The 20,575-nt window shown below is 44.0% G+C and overlaps 1 protein-coding gene and 1 long non-coding RNA gene across 6 annotated transcripts in view; one reads left to right on the top strand and one right to left on the bottom strand.

The window, feature by feature from the left end:
* The window catches only part of CASTOR2 (cytosolic arginine sensor for mTORC1 subunit 2), a 142,725-nt gene that overhangs the window by 81,436 nt on the left and 40,714 nt on the right, over positions 1–20,575 (top strand). For 2 of the 5 annotated variants that reach the window (XM_069033727.1, XM_069033729.1), the window contains exon 3: positions 16,431–16,475. The exons of 2 other annotated variants lie outside the window; for them this stretch is intronic. In XM_069033727.1, the coding sequence (XP_068889828.1) occupies positions 16,431–16,475 (45 nt within the window). The remainder of the gene's footprint in view (positions 1–16,430; positions 16,476–20,575) is intronic. One more of the 5 variants, XM_069033728.1, reaches the window with a different exon arrangement.
* Positions 12,491–13,455, bottom strand: LOC138120763 (uncharacterized). The gene is made up of 3 exons (XR_011155958.1): positions 13,395–13,455; positions 12,707–12,837; positions 12,491–12,557 (listed from the first exon to the last, which is right to left on the bottom strand). It is a non-coding gene; the product is annotated as an uncharacterized lncRNA (long non-coding RNA).

Here is a 20,575-nt window from a genome sequence, read left to right on the forward strand (position 1 = left end):
TATTTGCTCTACTCTGTCAGTTCAGTGAAATCTTGTCTGAAATACTGTCTTTTCAAAAAAAAAAAAAAAAAAAAGAAAATACCATTTTTGCTGTTTTGGTTGAAAATGCAGAAGGAATTGTAAACCTGAGTCCAACTGCATTGGTTCTTCTTTTGTTATTCTTTTATTTCTGTGGGTTTGGCTTTTCAGTGGAACACACTACCTGCGTCCCCTTGCTGGCAGTAACCTGAGCCAGCAACATTGCCTTCGACTGTCTGGGCTAGGTCCTCTCCACCCCTGGCTTGCAGAATGTTGGGGTTTTAGTTTAGTCCTAGTTTTTTTTCTGTTAAAGGAATTTTCCCCCCATACATGTTGCTAGGGGAACAAATCACTGAGTACTTAAGGAAAACAAAGGACCTGGCTGCTCTTCTTGTTTCACCTGGGGGCTGTGGGCAGTTGGTCTCAGCGTTCAGAGAGAGAGAAGCTGCTTGTTCTTTTTCGGCCGTTTTTCCTTCTGCGGAGAAAGACCCCAGGATCCCCGGCCCACCTTCCCTGCCCTGCTGAGAGCCGGGCTGTGGCCGCCCTGCCCCGTTGCTGCTTCGAGCCTTCGCTGCGTTGTAGCCGTGCTCGCCCTGCCTGCCCAGACCTCCGGGGGGTTCCCCGTTTGGATACACCTCGTCTGCCACCCGGGATTTGTGCTCATCCCTGCTGTTCCAGCCTGCCGTTCCAGCCTGCTATTCCAGCCTGCTGTTCCAGCCTGCTGTTCCCGAGGGTCCGGCCGGACACCGGGATCGGCTGCCCAGGGGTTTGGGAAGCCTTTGTCCCGTCCCTTCCCGGATCCCAGGGCTCCGGTGCCGCTGCTCCCCGAGCTCGCTCCGGAGCGCCCCCTGCAGCCGCGGCGGAACCATCGCACCTGCCCTGCTCACCGGGAGCCGCCAGCGCCCCTGCCGGCTGCGAGCGGAACTGCACCCGAGGGGAAAGGGCCTGACAGCCGAGAAGGCCGGGACTGGGTTTGGGATTGTTTGCTGTTCCTGCCACAGTTATTGCTGTTTGTTTGACTGGTTATATATACAATAGTAAAGAACTGTTCTTCCTATTTCCTACATCTTTGCCTGAAAGCCCCCTGGATTTCAAAATTATAATAACTCGGAGGGAAGGGGGTTGTTGTATCTGCCATTCCAAGGGAGGCTTCTGCCTTCCTTAGCAGACACCTGTCTTTCAAACCAAGACACAGAGTCTGTGAGCAAAGCCTTTGCCAGGAGTTTTTGAAACACAGGGAAAGTTTTGTCAGGAAGTGGGAAATCTACTGATTTCCGCAGTTCCTGTTACTGGACTATCAGAGAAAAAATCCTCAGTTCTTTTGGGCTGTGGCTGCCATTTGCTCATGAAGCAGGGTGAAGAGAGGCTGGCTATGGCAGTGCTTTCCTGGCTGGGAGCAAAAAGCCATGGTTGACAGATTGGGAAGGACCTAGCTCTTGATCATAGCACAGAGAGTGCATCAAGGTCCCTACACTCAAGAAGCAATCCTACTCAGGACAGATGCACCCACAGCCATGCTTTGAACACATCTTGAGCCAAACTTTTAATCTTCATTGCTTGTCAATAAAGAAAAAAGCCAATTTCTGCTCCCTTCTTCATTTTCATCAGAAAATGTCAGCTTTTGGAGATTGGATCTGGTTTTAATTTTCCAGGTTTGCTTATTATTAGTGGTGTGCTATCCTGTGAAGAGGAAGAAAAAGAGTAGCCTGATTTCCTGAGAACTGACCAGAGCCTAAACTGGATTTGTCTTCCCAACCCAGCTCTCCAGTGAGAGTGGACATAATGATTATTTTTGGAATCTACCATACCATGTTCCACATTCTTAGCCAAACATAATAATGATGCTTTGTTTTTGGAGTGTATTCATACTTCCTCTCTTACGAGACCTCTGTGAGGTAAGAATTATTTTCTCCCACATATGAGGAAACTGGTAAAAAGGAGACCAAATTACTTGTTTCAGGTCACATACATACTATGTGGGACAAATCAGATTTTGCCTTAACTGGAAGCCCAAACTGGCATCTGCTTATCTGCACTTCAAAATCAGACCTTATTTACCAGTGTATTGCAATAACCTGAATATCAGTTCTAAGACTACTGTAAAACTGTAGTTTCCTCATGATCCTCCGGGTAGTCGGTAGCGAGTCCATCATCCCTCTGTGTCCATGGCCAGGTGGGAGCTGTGCTCTTATATTACAACAGCTTTTGTATATAGACTTGACTTTCCTGTGCAATACCTTCTGTTGCTGGGTCAGTGTCTGGCCTGGCAAGAACTTTGTCTCTTTCTCTTAAACTCAGACTTTGGTAATAGTCTGAGGTTTTTGTTTCTTGCAACAGAAATCAGAAGTAGAAAGCTAAGAAAGGAGGCTATCAGAAACGGATTTTCCAAGTGGGCACTTTTGTGCATTTCACAGACTGCACCAATCTCATTGGAAATGCACTTCTCCTTTTTGTTTAATTCTTAAAAAGTCAGTGTAAAAGTATAACCAGCTTAGTTTTTAGATTGCTGACAAAGTTACAAGGATTGCAAGAGGAGAAGTAGTTGAAAATGAGATGAAAGCAGGGATTTCTGTATAAGCATTTCCTTTTATCAGTCCTTGATTGCTCTCTTAGTAGACACTTGCAATGGAGCTCTTTCCTCAGGAGGTGCTGCTGCTTTTAAGTGGTGAGAGGGCAGCCTTCTGATATATGGATTTGCAAGTTCAGCATCAGTCCCTCAAGAAGGATCAGTGTTTGTTATCCTATAGCCTGATTGAAAACAATAGTTGCATGCCCTAGTTAGATGTTGAGTCTCTTGGAAAGCAGAAGGGATACTTGTCAGAGTCAGGATTTCAGAGCTGGACTATGTGTTTGTACAGCTTTATTTAATTCCAAGTTACCTTTGGGTTATTTAATTTCCTGACAGCTGCAAAAACAGTGTTCTCAGATAACCATGGCTTCTAATTAGGCAATGTGCCTAAAATGGTAGAATGTTTTATTTGACCATGACACTAATGTTTTGTATGCAGCTTGGAGATGAGAAAGTCAAGCAAGTTGGACTTTCAGCTTCCTTTGGCAGAGCTGTGTCTCTCTTGTGATCCTCAGTGAATAATGCTAAAGGCGTGCCTGCTGCTCTGCCCCTGCGCTTCAAACACTTCTCATTGTTTTGGACTGTGTCATCTGTGAATCTGCCTTTCAGCTGGAACCACCTTCCAGAAATATGTTTTATCAGCACAGCAGGACTAACATGACTTGCATAGCTGAGGCTCCAGAGCATTCCAGGGACACACAGACAACAAGAAAGCAGGTGAGATATACCTGTAGTGAGGGTTGTAGCTCCTTGGGGATTCTATTACACTGCATAGCTGCCCAGATGTTGCTTTTATGGCTCATGCACTTAATACACAATCAGGCAGTGATGGAAGTAAACATACAAGTCAACTATTCTTCCAAATAATTTATTCAGTTTAGAAAGGGTGTTAGAATCAGGTTATGTTAATTAGATCCTGACATCGTTTGTGCTTGTAAAAGGTTTATGCTTTGGACTGTACAAATTGATGATCTCTAAATTCCCTCCTGTGAGAGCAAAAACTGGCTGTTGGGGGGTCTGTCACCTCCTTTAATTCTTAGACATCCCTTGAAGTCTTGAATCTAAAAGAAAATAGGTAAGTTTTTTCTGCCATTTTGCTCCCTATTTTAATTCTTTTCCAGAGCTCATAATTCTGAAAATTTCCATAACACTTCTTACCATTGCAGAACTTTTAAGTTCTTTGTTTAAGATCCTGTTCATATAACCATGATGCAAAATTGCACTCTGATAAATCAAATGCCTGCTTAAAAGTTTTGCAACTTCAATTAGGCATTTGCTGACCTGTAGTCAGAGTTCATCCCTGCCTTTCAGCTGAGCACTATTTACATCATGTCCTATACCACTGACTGGGGGCTCTTAAGAAGATTTCTGTATAGATTCTCTATAGCCAGTTGCTTTTAGGTGACTGATCATGCTCAGATACTGTAATACAATGAATGAGAGATTACTGCATCAATTGTGGTGTAAATAACAGTGAAAAGTTATTCTCTGTAATAATCTGGCTTTACCCAGTTTTTTTGAGATGCTGGTCTGTTTGAAGGTGCTGTGGATGTTGGCTCAGGTGGCTATATGAGCAGTGCCCATGGATTGCCTTCTGTGTAAGATCAGAAGGGATAGAAGATGAGCAGGAAGTTTTTATTCTTCTTTCCCTACTACACTTCCCTACCAGTCAATAACTGAGGGATTCCTGAATTACAGGTCAAATCTGCATTACCATATTTAATAGCTATCAGTATACCAATCCACCGCAAAGTTGTCTAACCCCTTATGAAGCCTCTTCATTCTTTTGGTCTGCATGACATCTTCTGTCAGCACTTTGATAATTTCATTTGGTTTTAGCTGTTGTCTGTTTGCACTGTAGCATGATGATGTCTGTGGTCTTACTCAGTTCTCCTCCCAACAGTTCTTAAGGATCTTTGAGCATCAACTTGTTGTTTCTCAAAGAACTATCCACAGTGTCTCCAAGACTCTTAGGAAAGAGGATAAACAGAACCGTAATAAAAATACAAAATAACATAGGTTGTGCCAGGTTATCCTGCAAATGTTCCTCCATTGAGAACTGACTGCTTACTGTTCTTTTTCTTAAAAGTCCAGTGGAAGATCTTCGCTTTCTAAGACAAATTCTTCCTTTTAATGAGCTGTTTCACAATATATCTTCCCTTAAAATCCCATCTCTGACAGCTGTATTATAGCTATAGTACTCTTGACAGAGAAAATCCAGTTGATTTTCTTGTGATAGAGAAGAATAAAATTCTAAAATAAGAACACTTCATCCCCAGAAGACAAATCAAAAGAATTACAATATGTTTGGGTTCATACCTTCCTCTCTCTTTCCCCCTCCCTCTCTATGAATGTGCTTATCAGTTTGAATCACATAGTATATAAATCCTAAATCCTGACTAGAATCAAATTTAGGTGTAAGATGCAACGTGCTTCTTCACAGATGCAATTAGCTTCCTTCAGAGTAGCATAAATACTCAGGCATATTTTCCTTCATAATCCTTCTCCAAGATTTCTGCAGACCATCTAGGCACAGTAGTAAACATGTTCCCAGTTTTGTTTGTCTGTTTTTCTTTTGGGTTTGCTCCCTCTGGGATTTCCAGCATCATGTTTTACCAAAACATTCTCATGTTTATTTGACAAGATTTACCAACCCCCTTTCAGGGTTCCAACTTTCCTAATTCCACATTTATTGAATTTTTACAGTTGGAAAGAACTATATCTCCACAGTCACAGTCTGCATTTATTGTTTGAGTTGGTTTTGGAGTACATGAAATTGAAGAGGTTGATAAAACATGAGAGGTGACTTTTCAAGGACTGGCAGTGTCAGCAGCACTGGCATTGCGGCTGACAAGCCCTTGGAGGGTCCCCAGAAATCTGATTTCTTTACCTTTGTGTCTTCCACATTGCTGAGCAGATTGCAAGCACTAAGTAACTGTTAATCTCTGGAGCCCTGCTAAAGTAACTGTATCTGCAAGGTATTTATTTCACAGTTGTTTTTCTTTTCTGCTTCCCTGGTGTTATGAATGGATGATGTGGGTTTAAATAAGTCCCTGCCTTTTGCCCAGGCCTCTGGCAGCAGGCAGTAGCTTTATTGAGGTGGCCAGCACCCCAAGACCCACTCTCATTCACAAGTTCTTTAATAATGGCTGATTCAGTCTATTATAGAATTAATTATTTATTTAATAGACACAAAACTAATAGACATAAGACTTTAAACAGACTGCTACTACTACACAGGAATAAGACAAAAATAGACAACAAGTATTACATGCAGGGTTAAAGGTGCCATTAATTTTACAGCTAGTGAAGAAATAATATAACAAGATCCAATGTTTGTTACCATCCAGTTGTGATGGAGCACACATCAAAATCCTTTCCCTCAATTTCCAGAAAAGTAACCCCAAAGTTGCATCCAAGCTTCAGAGAGAAGTCATCTTGCACGTTCCCAGGGAGTGTGTAGGAGACTTCGGCCTCTGTGCTATCTGTAGTACTTTCATAGTGTAAAGCAGGCCTTTTGGTCACCTATGTTTTTTTCTTTTATCTCTTCCTATATATGTTGTCCATACCAAGGTGTTAATTCTTGGTTAGGCTGGCAGACCCTTTGGCACCAGGAGATACCTGCTGGGCCTTGCCCACCTGGGTTTCTCTCCTATCTGCACCAGCCACCTGTGGTGGGGAGAGGGGTGATATGCCCTGCCACACCTGGGCTTGGTCAAGATGTTTATTTACTAGAATGTTTTGAGCTGAACTTGTATACTTAAGAGTTGCCAATTTAAATATATATAAATATATATATAAAGCCTGTGTATGTTGGTGTATATACCTATATTTGTATATGTATCTATTTATTCAGGGATACAGAAGAGGTTTAAGAGAAAAAAAATTTAGCTCCTCTTTTTCAGAAACCTGTCCTTAAACTCTAGCTTAAAACTGAAAAGTATATTGGATTTTCACTGTATCTTCCAGGACCAAACCAAGTTTTTCTGTAGTTGGTGAGTTAAAAAAGCAGCTCACACACGGACACTGACATCCATAAGTGAGGCAACCTCAGTAGTGCAGGGAATCCTCAGCAGCTAGATGACAGGTTGTGTCCTGACCTCTTGAGTACTGTTGTTGTACCGCTAAAATCCTCAGCTTTTAAGTTTGGTGAATTAGGTGTTTTATTTTGTTTCTTTTAAAAAGTTAGAATTGAGATTTTGGAGAAATGGGATGATAATTTATGTGGACCATCATGTGGGTAGACCTCTGTTGGATGCCTGTTCTTGCATTTTAGCCAGTGAGCAAAAATAAAGTAGCCTCTTGAACAAGCTCTGTACTGTTTGCAGCAGACAGGAGTGCCTGCTCTGATGGATGTTTACCATGGCTGTTCATGCTCTAAACAGAGCAGAGATTATTTTCCCCCCAAAATTCATTTTTAGAATTTGTATAAACAAATTCTTGACCTAGATGAGTACTCCCAACATGCCACAATGTGCCTGGTTTTAGTGGCTTGTATGTACCTTTCTTTACAAGGAAATGTATTTATGTATCCTAGAATCAAGGACAATCCAAGCAAGCTTCTCAGATTGTCTTAGATTACCACCCATTTGGATAAAAGGAAACCACAAGTTGAAACCAGTTTGGTCTCAAAAGTGCAATCTGTGCATCTCATAAACACCAAGTTCAAAGGAGCTGCAGAGTGTACTTCACCGACCCCAAAGGAAAATGCTCTTGAGAACAGGAGGTTTAATAGCTCTTCGTGGAGTAATGGCTGCATCTTTATGGCATTTGCACCTGCTTAATTTTAAGCATATTAAGCTGGGTTTTAGCAAGCCACTTGCATGCTGAACATGCCTTAAATATCCAAAAGATGAGGACCCTTTCTTGTCCTGCCCCATAGAAGCGGGGAAAGGCAAGGCAGGTGGATGAGCCTGATTCTTCACAGTGGGGAGGAGAAGGGTATCAGCAGATGTCTTCTCCTTGGGTGGCTGGGTTTGACTTGGGTTCTCTGACAAAGGGCGTTGATGTTCTGTTGGCACTGCAGAACACTGGATTTGGAGCAGGGCTCTTTCACACAGGGCATGTGCCTGGGCTACTCACTGCAGAGTTTCAGATGGTGTTTGTCACTGATTCTCAGTCCTTACCCAGCTGCTTTGAAAAGTCGCTTCAGCTGAGAAGTTTCTGGATGGAAATTTACTAGGGAAAAAACAGCCTGTTCTATAGAGATTCCTGTGGTTGAGTTCAATAGGGTTTTGATGGACTCTTCTAGACTGGGACGCTTTTGTTGTCAGTTTTGGTTAGTTGGGCTCCTGACATAGGGTGCAGTCTGCTTCCTTGTTTGAAACTGGAAAGGTGATGCTTTGAAAGCAGTTAGTGGAAAACTGAGTGAAGGAAAAGAATTAAATACTGCTTTTCATCTGCTGCTTTATGTGGGTTTGAACTTTCCTGCTTGTTTTTTTTTTTTTTTTCTCCAGGGAACTCAAGGCAGCTGATCTCTGGTCCATGGCTAGGTCTCCTAGCCTCTGCCATGGCATAAAGAATGATAGTCATGTGGTCCAAGAATCAAAAATCTGAAAGGCTCTTGTGTGTTTACCAAGTACTTTTTTTCCAAGCATCTATTGCACCTCAGAAGTGTGTGACTAAGTTCAGTTGCTGAATAGTGACATTAATATGATTTCTACAGTGGATAGATATGCAATAATCTATTGTTTTTCTCCCAGCTTCTTTCTTCAATTCTAACAATGTGGCTATTCGTGGATTAGAGAGTAAGACTGATTTGGCCTTTTTCCTTTGAGGTGAGTGAAACAAGGCAGCTGCTTGTCAATATAACCCTAATTTGACCTGATCTTCTCCAGCTGGGTGAAATAGTGGAGTAAGAGCCGGAGTCACTGATAAACTTTGCGTGGGTAGTGCAACCACTGAAAACACATCGAGCTTAGCAGGTTGGGAAGCACTTAAAGAGAAGGCACTTGTACTCAGAAATGCGAGAATGAAATAGCGTAGAAAATTCTGTCAACTAATGGTCTGAAAAATATTCAGCAAAGGCTATTTTCTACCCTTACTTCTAATTACATCTTATACATTAATAGCCTGAACAACTGGAGGGAGAATCACACACATTAATGTCACAGTTCACTTCGGATAATTTGTTTTGCAAGATAATGAACTGTGTTAGCAAAAGTTTAACACTTGCTCTAGGTGGGGCTCACAGTTCAGCCTTCTGGTAACTTTGCCAGTGTTTCCCAGTAAAATGCCCATGGTCTTTGACTAAATCTCTGTGAGATTCAGTAATCTGGGCGGAGGTTATGCAGTGACTTTCTTCAGTTATTTTTTATTTTGTTTAAGGCATTCGGAGGAGAAGCTTGGAAGGAAATACTGCAAAATATTAACAATTACTTTTTTTGAAGAGCTTTAGTCCTCTCATGCCATGGTGGTGGAGGTGTCTTCGTGAGAAAGTCCCTTCACTTATTAGAGTCATTCAGCCCAGGTGGAGGTTTGTGCACCCCGGAGTTTTTCAGCCACAATGTCAGGAGTGTGTCACAGTTTTGCACTGCTTAAAAGCCAGGCATCCACGAGAATCGTAACAAAGGGCTCATGAGTTCAGATTAGAACTAGGAGAAAAAATACCTTAAGGGCAAAACAGGTTCAAAACTTAAACAGTATAAAGAAAATTTATTATTAACAGAGTTAAAAGTTAAAAGGGTAATAAGAACTAAAATAAACCTTTAGAACACTTTTTTCTTCCCAGTCCTTCCCTTTTTCCCACCGACAACAACAGGGAGACAAAACATGGGGTTTTGGTCAGTCTTTCACTTTCTAAAAATCTTTCTTCAGTTCGTTCAGGGAAAGAAGGGTCTTTCTTCTGTTGTGCCGTGGGGTCCTTCCCACAGGAGATAATTCTCTGTGAATTTTTCTAGCGTGGTTCTAATTTTCATGAATAGCAGTCCCGCCCAACCTGCTGTAATATGAGTCAGTCCCATGAGCAAAGCAGTCTTCCCAAAACTGCACAGTGTGGGTCATTTAGTTCATGGGGTGTAGTTTTTTAAGGATAAGCTGTTCTAGTTTGGAAACAAGGGTTCTCTGTCTCTGGAGGCAAGGGTCTTCTCTCTCTGCTCAAGTTCCTCACTAGATTACAGCTTTGTAGCATCCACTTGCTCCAGTGTGAGTACTCTTTTTCATGGGCTGCATTCCCCCATAGACTTCATGGATTATAGGGAAACAATTTGTTGTATTATCGTCCTCACCACGACTTAGAGATTCAACTCTTGATGCTTGGAGCACCTCCTCTCCCTCTCTCTCTTTTCACTGACCTTGGTGTTGCTATGTTTGTTTTCTCCACATGTCCTCACTTTCTCCTACTAAGAAGAAAAAAACCTGTTGTTCATAAGTACCATTGTCAACAAATTCCACTAGTTCAAAGATTTCTGTAGGATTTTTGCAGCACTGAGATATGTGGGGGAATTACTTGCTATGTTTTTGTCACTAGCCACGTGGTCCCCACTGGCACTGCATGGGCGGTGCCGGTCGCTGCAGTGCCGGCTCTATTCTGAAATCGCCCCAAACTGGGCCAAGAGACACTTCCGAGACAAAGTCCAAGAAACAGGTATTTGCTTTACTCAGCATGCTGGGTGCATGGGAGATCGACCCTCCTAACACGCACACCCCAGGCACACAGCAGATTACAGTATATGTTCCATTTCAGGCATATTCACTGTTTTCCCTAGAAAAGGTGTGCTTGTGCAAACCATTTCTGAGAACTCGTTATTATCAGTAGCACACACGGAGCACAGGCCCAGGGCTCCCTGGTGGTCGTGCTCAGGAAGGCTCAGTGGGCATTTGATGAAGGCTGAACGTCTTCCTCACTCTGCACTTCTCACCTTTCTCCTCTCGGCATGTGCAGTCTCCTGTTAGCTGTTTCAGCAGTTTCTTCACTGGTTTTAGCAAGCTTTGTCCTTCATTTTTGCAAGCTTTGTTTCCTATCTCTTGCCAAGTTATTTGCTAACTTCTACATTGGTTACGATGTATCTTATTCTTGCCCAATTATGTCCAAGTGCAATTATTTTAACCCTTTCAATTCAGCACCTCTATTCATGCAGTTTAAAGGAGAAGCTCTTGTCGCCGCTTCTGCCCTTCTGTTGGCAGCATGGCTAGCTAAAAACGGCCATGCAGGAAGTTCACTGTGAGCCATGCCGAGGTGGCGCCGGCCGCGGGAGGGCCCCGGCCGCTCGGCCCCAGCCGCTCGGCCCCAGCCGTTCCCAGCCATGTGGCCACCCCTGGCCCCGGGAGGGCCCTGGCCAAGGCACCTACCTACCTCATAAGAAAAAAAAAAGAGACTCTGCACGCATTTTTTCCCTTCTTAAATATGTCATCACAGAGGTGTTACCAACTCCTCTAATTGGGCCATTAACTTGTCCGTCGTCAGAGTCTTCAGGGGATTGGCTCTGCTGGATGTAGTAGAAGCTTCAAGCAGCTTCCCTTTCAGAAGCTGCCTCTGTGGCTTTCTCCACCCACCAAAAAAATAGACTGTTTTAAACTAAGACAGAGTGACATCAAGTCTGGTGGGTTTTTTGCCGTTTGTAGTGCAGGTCATGCTGGCAGGAGATGCTGTACCCTTGGTTGTAGGGGAGGCCTCAGTGGTGCAGTTGGGAGCAGAGATCCTCAGGGGTGTGCAGGAGCAAAGGAGGTTTCTGACCCTGCTGTTACCAATACAAATCAGAGGAAGAACCGGAATAAAGGTATAAATAATTCGTCTGAGATTGTTGGGGACAAATCTGTGAGAGTGGCAGTGATGGAGATATGGACAGGCTGGTTGGGTGAGGGGATAGATCTAGTGTCAGGGAAGATAGGGTACAGGGTCAGTGGGGAGAACAAGAAAAGACAAAAAAGAGCAAAAGATGGACATAGGAACAAGGAGAATAGGAGTAGATTATGGGGTTTGAGCTGTAGAGGGTGACTGGGAAGAGGGAGGTGGGAGAAGGGAAGAAAGAGGAACAGACTGGTGGGTGTTGGGTTTGTGGGTGAGCAGAAATTGGCCACCTAGAGCACTTGCTCCTTGAACTGCCCACGAGGACGTTCAAAGCAGCAAGTGCCTGCCAGACAACAAAGGGTGTCTTTCATTGCAGATCACCTCAGGGCAGTGGAAGAAGCCAGCTACATTTGCAGTGCATGGGGCAGGAGGATGGGCTGACTCTAAAGCAGCAGCATGTGCAGCAGGCCGTGAAGCTCTGATATGATTGCAGATTTTCAGCGGCTTTCAGTACCCAAGATGGTAGTTGTACTGGTTTTGCTTCTGAGCATTTTGTTTAACTATTACTAAAAGTGCCTGTGGTTATTAAGGTCTGTGGTTATTAAAAAACTCGGTTTGCCTGTGCAAATTTACCTCCTCTTGTATGTGCCTCATGAGGCATGAGGCATTCAGTTGCATCATTACAGGCTGCTGCTTTGAGCTCCATTACAGTGCCCAGAGCTCTGGCACTGGTGTGGCACCTGACTCAGTGGTGAATGTGGCTGGGGCTGCAGACAGCCCTGTCCTTCCCACTGTGGGAAGCTGGAGACTAAATAAAGCAAATGGCAGGAATAGAAATACTGGTTTGATGATAAATTGGATTGTGTCCCTGCCTGTGACAACCTCTGTTTGGCAGCCTCCCACCAGCAGAGCACTCAATATTGCACCACTTTAAACATTTTCATGTGTAAGATAAATCCTCAGTTACCATGCCAGAGTGGTTGAGTAAAGCAGGCTGCAGGATGATGATTTGTGAGTTGTCAGCAAAGAGCCACCATTTTCAGCACCAGGTGCTAAATGAGTCTTTAACCTTCACTGAGGGGCTTGGGCATGTGCATTAGTGCTTTACTTGGTTTGCAGCATTGCAGGATGAGCTGTTCCCACTGGGGACTGACCAGTACTGTGGAGCATGATCCCTGACAGGTGATGAATGCATTGTTTTCCAAAATTCCAGGCTGTCATGGGATCTGCAGTAAACTGACCCTATGGAGAAAATGTACAGATAATGTCCAGCTATACTGAGAAGAAGGATCACCCTTTTCATCAAGGGCACAGGTATAGGGAAGTTATAAAAGCTTAATAAATAACTGAGTAGATTATTGATGATTAAGTCAAGTGCAGATTGCTTTTACCTGTTTGAAGGGCCATCCATTCTACACATGGAAGAGATGGGGCTGCAACAACCTCATATTTAGTGTTTTCTTGCTCTCTTTCATCTTCAGGATCAGTGGGGAGTTCTGGGAGTGGAGAGTCATCTCTGTGTCTGGTTCAGAAGTTTAGATTTTTTTACTCTAAGGAAGAGGTCATACAAATCCAGTGCAAACACAATGGCTTTGTTCTGCGAGATGCTTCTCTTCTATGTTTTCTTTCATACCGTGCTGTCCCATGGCTTTTCACAACAGTGGGGCACAGCAGAGCTGAAAAAGTTATCTATCCTTTTGTTTCTAGCACCCAAGATTTGGAGGTCCAGTTCTAATTCTTACAAATTAGAGGTTAGCTGTGTCAAGGCAGCACTTTAGGAACAGAATTGGGGAGGACAAGCCTGAAGGCAGGAGTCTAAGCTGAAGGCATGCCAAGGTGTGAGGTTGCTGCTGGGGCTGTGTCATGATCCGGTTTTCAAGTAATTAGAAATACCTCTGCCCGAATTAAGGCGCAAACAAGACCATGTGCCAAAGTCAATAGTATTTTTATTTAATAGTAAATTAAAGAAAGGGTTTTCTTTAATAGTAAATATGAGAGGGAGAGGAAAAGAGAGAAAAGAGAAAGAAGTAGAAAAGAGGTGGGGGGACAGAAAGAGAGACAGAATAAAGAAAATATCACCATTCCGTGGATCCCAAAGATGTTCCATTGATCCTCTCCAGCTGGTCTTTTTGGTGGTGAAGGTCCCTCAAAAAGCATAGAATCCGATGGATTAATATATGTTCAGGCCAGGTGGGAGTGCCCAGGTACCTCCCCCGGGGCGGGGGCCAGTCTCTTGCAGCAGACTCTGGATCTGTTGCATCATTTTGCATCACATGGAGTTCTGTGGTGCAAAGCCTTAGGAATGCATCTGGGGAGCACTCTGGGGGGGTCTTTGATGGATTATGACACCCTCTCAGCTGCCTCTCACTTGAATGTCCCGTGGATGTGGCCTGTGGGGTTGGGGATTCCACAGCTGGGCCAGTTTGTGTAAGGGAGGATGGGTGTTCAGTGCCTCTGACCAGAGGTTACACCGTGGACCTGAAACCTCCCCCCCCTCCGCCCCCAACTTGTTTGAGGGGGAAGTCTGTGGTGTAAACCTGGCTTCTGTGGGTGGTGGTCTCCCCACCCAAAGCCCAGCCAGGGATGATTTTCGGCGCAGCTGCTGGGTTTGGCTTTCTTGTGGATGCATTCCTTTCCCTCAGCCCTGTTTGTTTCTCCCTAGACCTGAGATGATTGCACAATAGCGTCCCCTTTATCTTATCTAGGTGGCTTAACTCACAGTCCAAAGTTCCAGTCAGGCATCTTCAAGGAGGCTTCTGTGGTTGTAGCTTCTTTATACAGTTTTTGCTCTATAATGGGCAAAACTACTTCATAACAATGTTTAAGGCATGAACCGTTTCATTCCCTGACAAGCTGTGTGCCTGTCTGCCCACAGACTGACCAGCTGTGAGAAGGAAGGAGAGGGTAAAGCTGGGGAGCAGGGTTTTAGTCTGCATCACTTTGTAAGCCTCCTTCTCTGGGACATCCATCACCTCTCTCAGTCAGTTCTTTCAGAACTTGTGTTTATTCTGAACATGTCTGTTTTGTTTCTTTGCTTGAGAGCTTGTACTGAGTTTCTGCTAAGCCCTGTCATGGGACTGACTTTTGCTTTTGATTGCCTGCAATGTACAGTGAAGTTCCACTTCGGACTTCTTGGATTATGTCTGAAATGAATTTAAACTATTCTTGTCTCTACTTACCTTCTTTGCTCTCCTTTGCTTCTCATGCTGTGAAAGCAGACAGAATGCATTTTTGCTTATATCCATGGTATCTCTGGATTAGATGGAAGTGTAAACTCATGGGGGCAAGAAACACCTCTTGGAAACAAGTGCAGGGCCCTTTGGAGTCCAGCTGTTTCTGCTCCATTTAGTGCAAGTGATCAGTAAAATCTTAGATTAAAAACTTATGTCGTGCAAACATTTAAAACCAAACTGCATGTTATATCAACCCACTCTCAACTGATGAGGCACGCTGAACATCTCGATGGCTGCTTTTCTGCCTGCTCTTTTGTTTCTTAAAATTAGCACTTCACCTTCCTCTGCAGGGTTTTCCTTTCTCCAGCTGGTATGTCCTGCAGCGTGGGCAGGTAGAAGCCAAGCCATAGTGGTGCTTCTGGCTCAAGAATAGGCCCTTCCAGCCATTCTCTGGGCTGTGCCTTGTTCTGCTTGAGGATTTCAAGAAGCTGCAGAAGTGACTGTGGGGTTGAAGCCCCACTGGCACTGTCAGGGAGGGAAGTGGTGGCTCTGACAGAACAGAAGAGTGAGTTTGCTGCCTGCTCCCAGCCGAGCAGCAGTTGGCTGGCTGGGCTCCCACTGGGGCCAGCACTGGGCAGCCTACTCCCCCAGGGCCCCTGTCCTGGCTCCCATGTTGCAGGGCTTTTGCACTTTTTAAGTGGTTACTTCTTTGGCAGAGTTTAGATGAGCACTGCTTGCCCATTTTCTTTCATACAGACCCATCTGAAAAACCTTTTAACTGGTGTTATTTTCCATTATAGAGTGGTTTGGGTTGGAAGGAACAGATCATCTTGTTCCTCTGTTTCTCCCTCTTTCTAAACATTTGCATTTCTGTTGATGAAGATTTGCAGTAATGCAGATATCTCTTGATGCATTCCAGGATAGAGTAAACGTTCTGTGGGAGAAGTTATTTTCTTATAATCATTTATTCCCCCAATTTGAATGGAAAGCAACATTTTACTAATCTTTTAAAACTGTCAGCTTAATTCTGTGTTTGTTACCAGTGTAAACTCTTGTCTCTGGAGCATTCTGGGCAATTTGCAAACAGAGAAGTTAATACATGTTGTGCTCAGCACAAGTAGGCAGGGACCACTAGGTTGATGGAATGTCACCTCTCCTTACCTAGCCCACGCAAATTTCAGCATACCTGGAGTTGCAGGTGATGTTAATGCAGTCTGAGAGATGCTTCTAGCAGTTTGCATCATGGACTGTGCAAAACATGTAATCAATATGCTATTAAAGAGGCTGCAGGCTCTGTATTGCTGGGTGATTTAAGATAATGCATTAAATACAATTGGGAATGATAGGGCTAACTGGTCCTGCCACAGACTGGCTGTATTTTATCAGAAGATCTTTCAACTGTGTTTTTTTTGTCTGCATGGTATATATTACAGATGTACACAGCTCTCATCACCAAACAGTGACAGCAGTGCACTATGTGAGTGTAGGAACAGGTGGTTATTCCCTGCAGATTCAGTTGTAAAAGCTGTGCAGGAATTAGGAGCAGGGCATATTGTTTCCATCTTCTGGATGGAGAACTGGGATCCAGTGAGATGCTTTGCAAGATGATCTGTGGCAGACACTGGTCCCAGCCCCCAAAGCTGGTATTCTGTGCCCCAAATGGAGCTCCTCTTTGCTGAAGGTTGTTTAAAAATACATGTCAGTGAAACAGAGCTCACAGGCCTCCTTGGATGAGTGCCCATAGCTAATCACTAGAGATTTCAAAGTGAAGTCTTCAGAGTGTCTGTTTGATTAATGGTTCATATTTTGCTGATCTGAAACTTTTTATTTTATTCTTAAATTTAATACATGTTACTTATAAAGTTAAATATGTTTTAATTCCATCTTAAATCCAGTGGAACAATCTTTACAGTGGAGTTGGCTTTTTTTTTTTTTTGCACAGCAGCAGCAGCATGTTTGCAGAGGCTCGTGCTTGGACATGCAGCTGGTTAGTAGGATTCTTCACAGTCCTGTTGTATGCACTTCCCTGGAAGTCTCTTAAAAGTAAGAAACCAAAGAGCTCAGAAACACCATGGAACTGAACCTCAGTGCATTATGCCGCAAGGCTATGAGGGATAACCCTGCTGCTCTCCCAGGAGAGAGGTTTGGTATATCAGGCTGTCGCAAAGGTATGTGCAGAGAGGCTGGGTGGGAATGGGAATGCATGTTTGGGTCCACTGAGATGACCTTGTAGAGTCCAGCTGGTTTCCCTTGGCCAAAATTTGAGTATGTCAGAGTGAAACTTGATTTTTACAAGTTCACACAGTCTGTATGCTGCTCCCTTCCTTTTAAATTAAACATCCTTTTCTTTCCCCCAGGCAGGAAAACCCCCAGGCGCGCTCCCATTGTGGCTGCGCTGTTTGGGGACAGGCTGTTTGCTGCGACTCCGGCACAAGTGCTGCAGCAGCAACTGCAGTGGTGTTGGATAAACAGTGCCCCTCCATCTGTTCAGCTGTGGATTCCTGAGGATGCCTTTTCCCCCTGCTTTGCATACGTGCATGAGGAAGCGCCATCTAAGTGCAGCCATGCCGCAGGGGTCATTAACAAGGGATTTAGCAGTTGTGCTGTTTGCCTGGAGAGCTTTGATCTTGAGAAGGGCACTCAACAGCAGCAACACCACTGCAGCCGTATCAAGGGCCTTTATCCCAAGCACCTGGGGCTGGAGGCTCAGCAGGGAGGAGCTTTGAAATGAACGAGGAATCTTTCTCCTGAGAACCATGAACCTTTGTCTCAGTTAAATGTGCATTTGCTATTTTCCAGTGCTACAAGTGGTCGGTTATTGTAAAATCCCTTAGTGGTTTGTATTGAGGAGAAATCTATGACAAATGCAAGTAAACCTACTGCTTTTGACACTTGTTTCTCTTAGTGTTTTCAGTCCTGAATGGCAAATGGACTGTATTCTTCGTGGTTAGCACAGACTACTTGCAGAGGAAGTCTCATGCATTCATGTCTTCACAGCTCAAAACAACTTCTCAAACCAGCTTTTCCAGCAAATTTCCTCTTTCTGAAGTTAATTGTTGAACATCATAATAGCTAGATGGCAGAAGTCCACAAAACAAGGCCGTATTCCCCATGTAATAATAAAACTTAGTACATTTGGTAAGTTTTTGTATGCTGTTTCTTGTCCCCTAACTGCACTACTTTAGTCCAGACCTAACACTGTCATGCCAGCTAATTCATTTTCATCTCTTCTGCTTCCTCTTTGTCCTGCTTTCTTGGGCTTTTGCTCATGTTCACAGGAGCAGCCCTGCCAGGCTATGCTTCCACACTGGGCTGCAATCGCTACCTTCAGAGCGCCACTATCAGCAGTGGGGTCTGCTGTTGCTGCAATAGCATTTAGAGCCAAGAAGTCTCTCTCTGAGCTGACACAGTGCTCTCCAAGCAGCTGCATTTGTTTGTTTTCGTTCTCCACTCTCCCAGGGTTGTTTTTGTTCCTGTGTGTGACACCAGTGAAGTGCACAGCACACTGCCTTCCCATCTAGGTAGTCCAGGGTTTGGTTTATTTATAAACCATGGAGAGAATGAATGGCATTTCCAGGTTTAGGGAGGTGGAAGAGAGAAACAACAGAAGGGAGCAGCTTGCTAGCAAAGAAGAGATTATTTGTCAGATTATGTCTCTTGCTCTTCCTGGAATCAGGTCATTTGTTTTAGAGGGCCAGAATGAGAAAGGCAGAAGTCCTGGGAGTGCTGTGTTTGTCAGGGAGGCTCTGTGCTGGGATTACAGAAGTACACAGGGCCTTTGCCTGAGCTGGCAGGGTGACGTGATATGGGAGCTTATGGTGTGCCACTGAACTGATTTTATTTCTGCATTCAGAGGCAGTGTGCCTTTTTTGGCTCTCTTTAGGTTCAGAGATAGGAAATGTAGGAAAGGAAATATTTCTGGCTTCTGGAAACTTTCTTCTCTCTTTCGTGTAGCACATAGTTTGGAAGCAAAAGTCTTTGTTGCTCTGCCAGTATGGCTGATAAGAAGAAAAGATAAAAATATGCCAGAGAAGATTTTGAAGGAGCACCAACAAGCAATGATCTTACCAGCAGATAAAAAAACCTTTCAGTTTTTCCTCAGCATCTCTTATTCCACCCTCTTATTCTCCCCCACCCTCTTATTTTTGTCTTCTGAACTATCACTGTGAGATAGAGAAAAAAATAATATTGAGAAATTTAGTGTCTGCAGAGAATCACAGCGTGTCCCTTTAAATTTCAGAGAAGCCTTAGTGGAATTTCTATTCTGGGAATAGTTAATTCTGTTTGAGGTTGGGCAAGAGAGAAGTGCTCACAGGCTTAGTAGCAATATTTTTACTCCATTTGTTTTTTATCTTAAGGATTTGCCTGCCTCATTTGATGGAAAGTGCAGTTACTGATCAATCCTCCACTGAGGAGAAGGTCTTGAAGAAAAAGAGAGTGAGAGAAAGAAAGAAAAAAATACCAAACAAAAAGAGCAAAAGACAGTATTTGTTGCTGTAATGCTGTTATATAATAGCCATTATGTAATGTCTGTTGGTGCCAACTAAAAATATACTGGAAGATAACTTCCAATCCATTGAAGCATTTAACTAGCATCATCCCAGGGTTTCTCGTTCTGGATTCAACCCCTTCTGCAGATGTTGAGAAGAGCTTGCAAGTCCCCCAGGTAGCACAGCAACCTGTTCTTTTATTCTTCTTCTTGTCCGCTCTCGTTTTTTTTCTTCTAACTGGAGTTTTAGAAATGGTAAATCCCTCTTTAGGTCACCTCTCTGCACACCCCACTGACCATGCCATCAGTCCACACAGCCTGTCTCCTAATGCTTTGTTCAGCTGAGTTTTAAATGGCCATGGCAGATACTGGGTTTCAGGAGAAGCCGAGCATAAAGTGTAGCAGGGATTAGATTTTGCAGCAGCCATTGAAAACTCGACAACTTCATAGGTAGTGTTTTACAGGAAGTTGTTCTCCTGTAGCTGAGCTGCAGCTAAAAGTACCTTGCCTTTTCCATCCTTAAGCCTTCCCTTGGACTGCCAGCAGGACCTGCCATCATGCCCAAATGCTCACTCCAGCTACAGTTGCAGAAATGGGCACCCCAAGATGCCCATACCCGGCCCAGGTGTGATGCAGACCATGGTTTGCCCTTCCTCTCTGTAGCACGACGTCGCTGTGGCAGTGCAGAACCTGGAGTACCATTCCCAGAGGTAGAGTGGGCAGCCCGGGCTGACCAGTGCTGTGCAATGGAAGTGCCTTGGCTAGGGCTTGAGGGCAGTGGCAGCCTCTCTGGGGAGGGAAGTAGACACCAGCTATGGTGCCCTACACAGCTGTGGTCTCCTTGATACAAGGGAACATGACAGGCTACTGAAAGTGACCCAAGGAGGAGCAGCAGGGAGGTGACCCAGACAGCAGCAGTGAGCGGCACCGCTAATGAGGACCATGCAAGGTTTCTTGATTTCAGCAACAGAAGCCTAAATACTCCTGGCTGAAAAATTCATGAGCAAAAAAAGTCTTTTTATCCAGGATTTCAGTCTGCACAGAGCCTTACAGCATTGTAAATAACACAATGTATCACAGAAGTGTGTGAGTGGTTTAATTAAAGGCTCATGGTAGTACTGGGGGAGGGTAGTAGACGTGTTATCACCAGAGGTGAAGCTGAGCTGTGGTTGAAGCAACTTCACACAGAGGGATTCAGAAAGCAGGGTTTAGACTCCCATCTTGTGCTGTAATTGATGTCGAGCATTGCCATTTCTTTTCCTCATTATTGATAAGTCATGGTACTGTTCTGTACCTAAGCACTAAGACTGTGATGCTAGTATCAATGGCATAAATCTACATTCAGATTTGTTACTATAGTAGATGCATCCTGGTAATGAACAATGGTCAAGGAGACTAATGGCTCCATTGCAGGCATAACAGGAAAGAACAACTGTCCACACCCTCCAGAATCACTGTTCAATCCCCAAATGGGATCAGCAAGGGGTTTTGTTTTTCAGAACAGCAAAGGTTTAGTCTGTCTTCAAGACTTACAGATTATTTGTTTTGCATTAATTTACATGAGAAGCATCTCATGATTACATCCACACAAGCATTAT

This window comes from Aphelocoma coerulescens, chromosome 19, assembly GCF_041296385.1.
Source record: "Aphelocoma coerulescens isolate FSJ_1873_10779 chromosome 19, UR_Acoe_1.0, whole genome shotgun sequence".
Classification (NCBI taxonomy): Eukaryota; Metazoa; Chordata; class Aves; order Passeriformes; family Corvidae; genus Aphelocoma; species Aphelocoma coerulescens.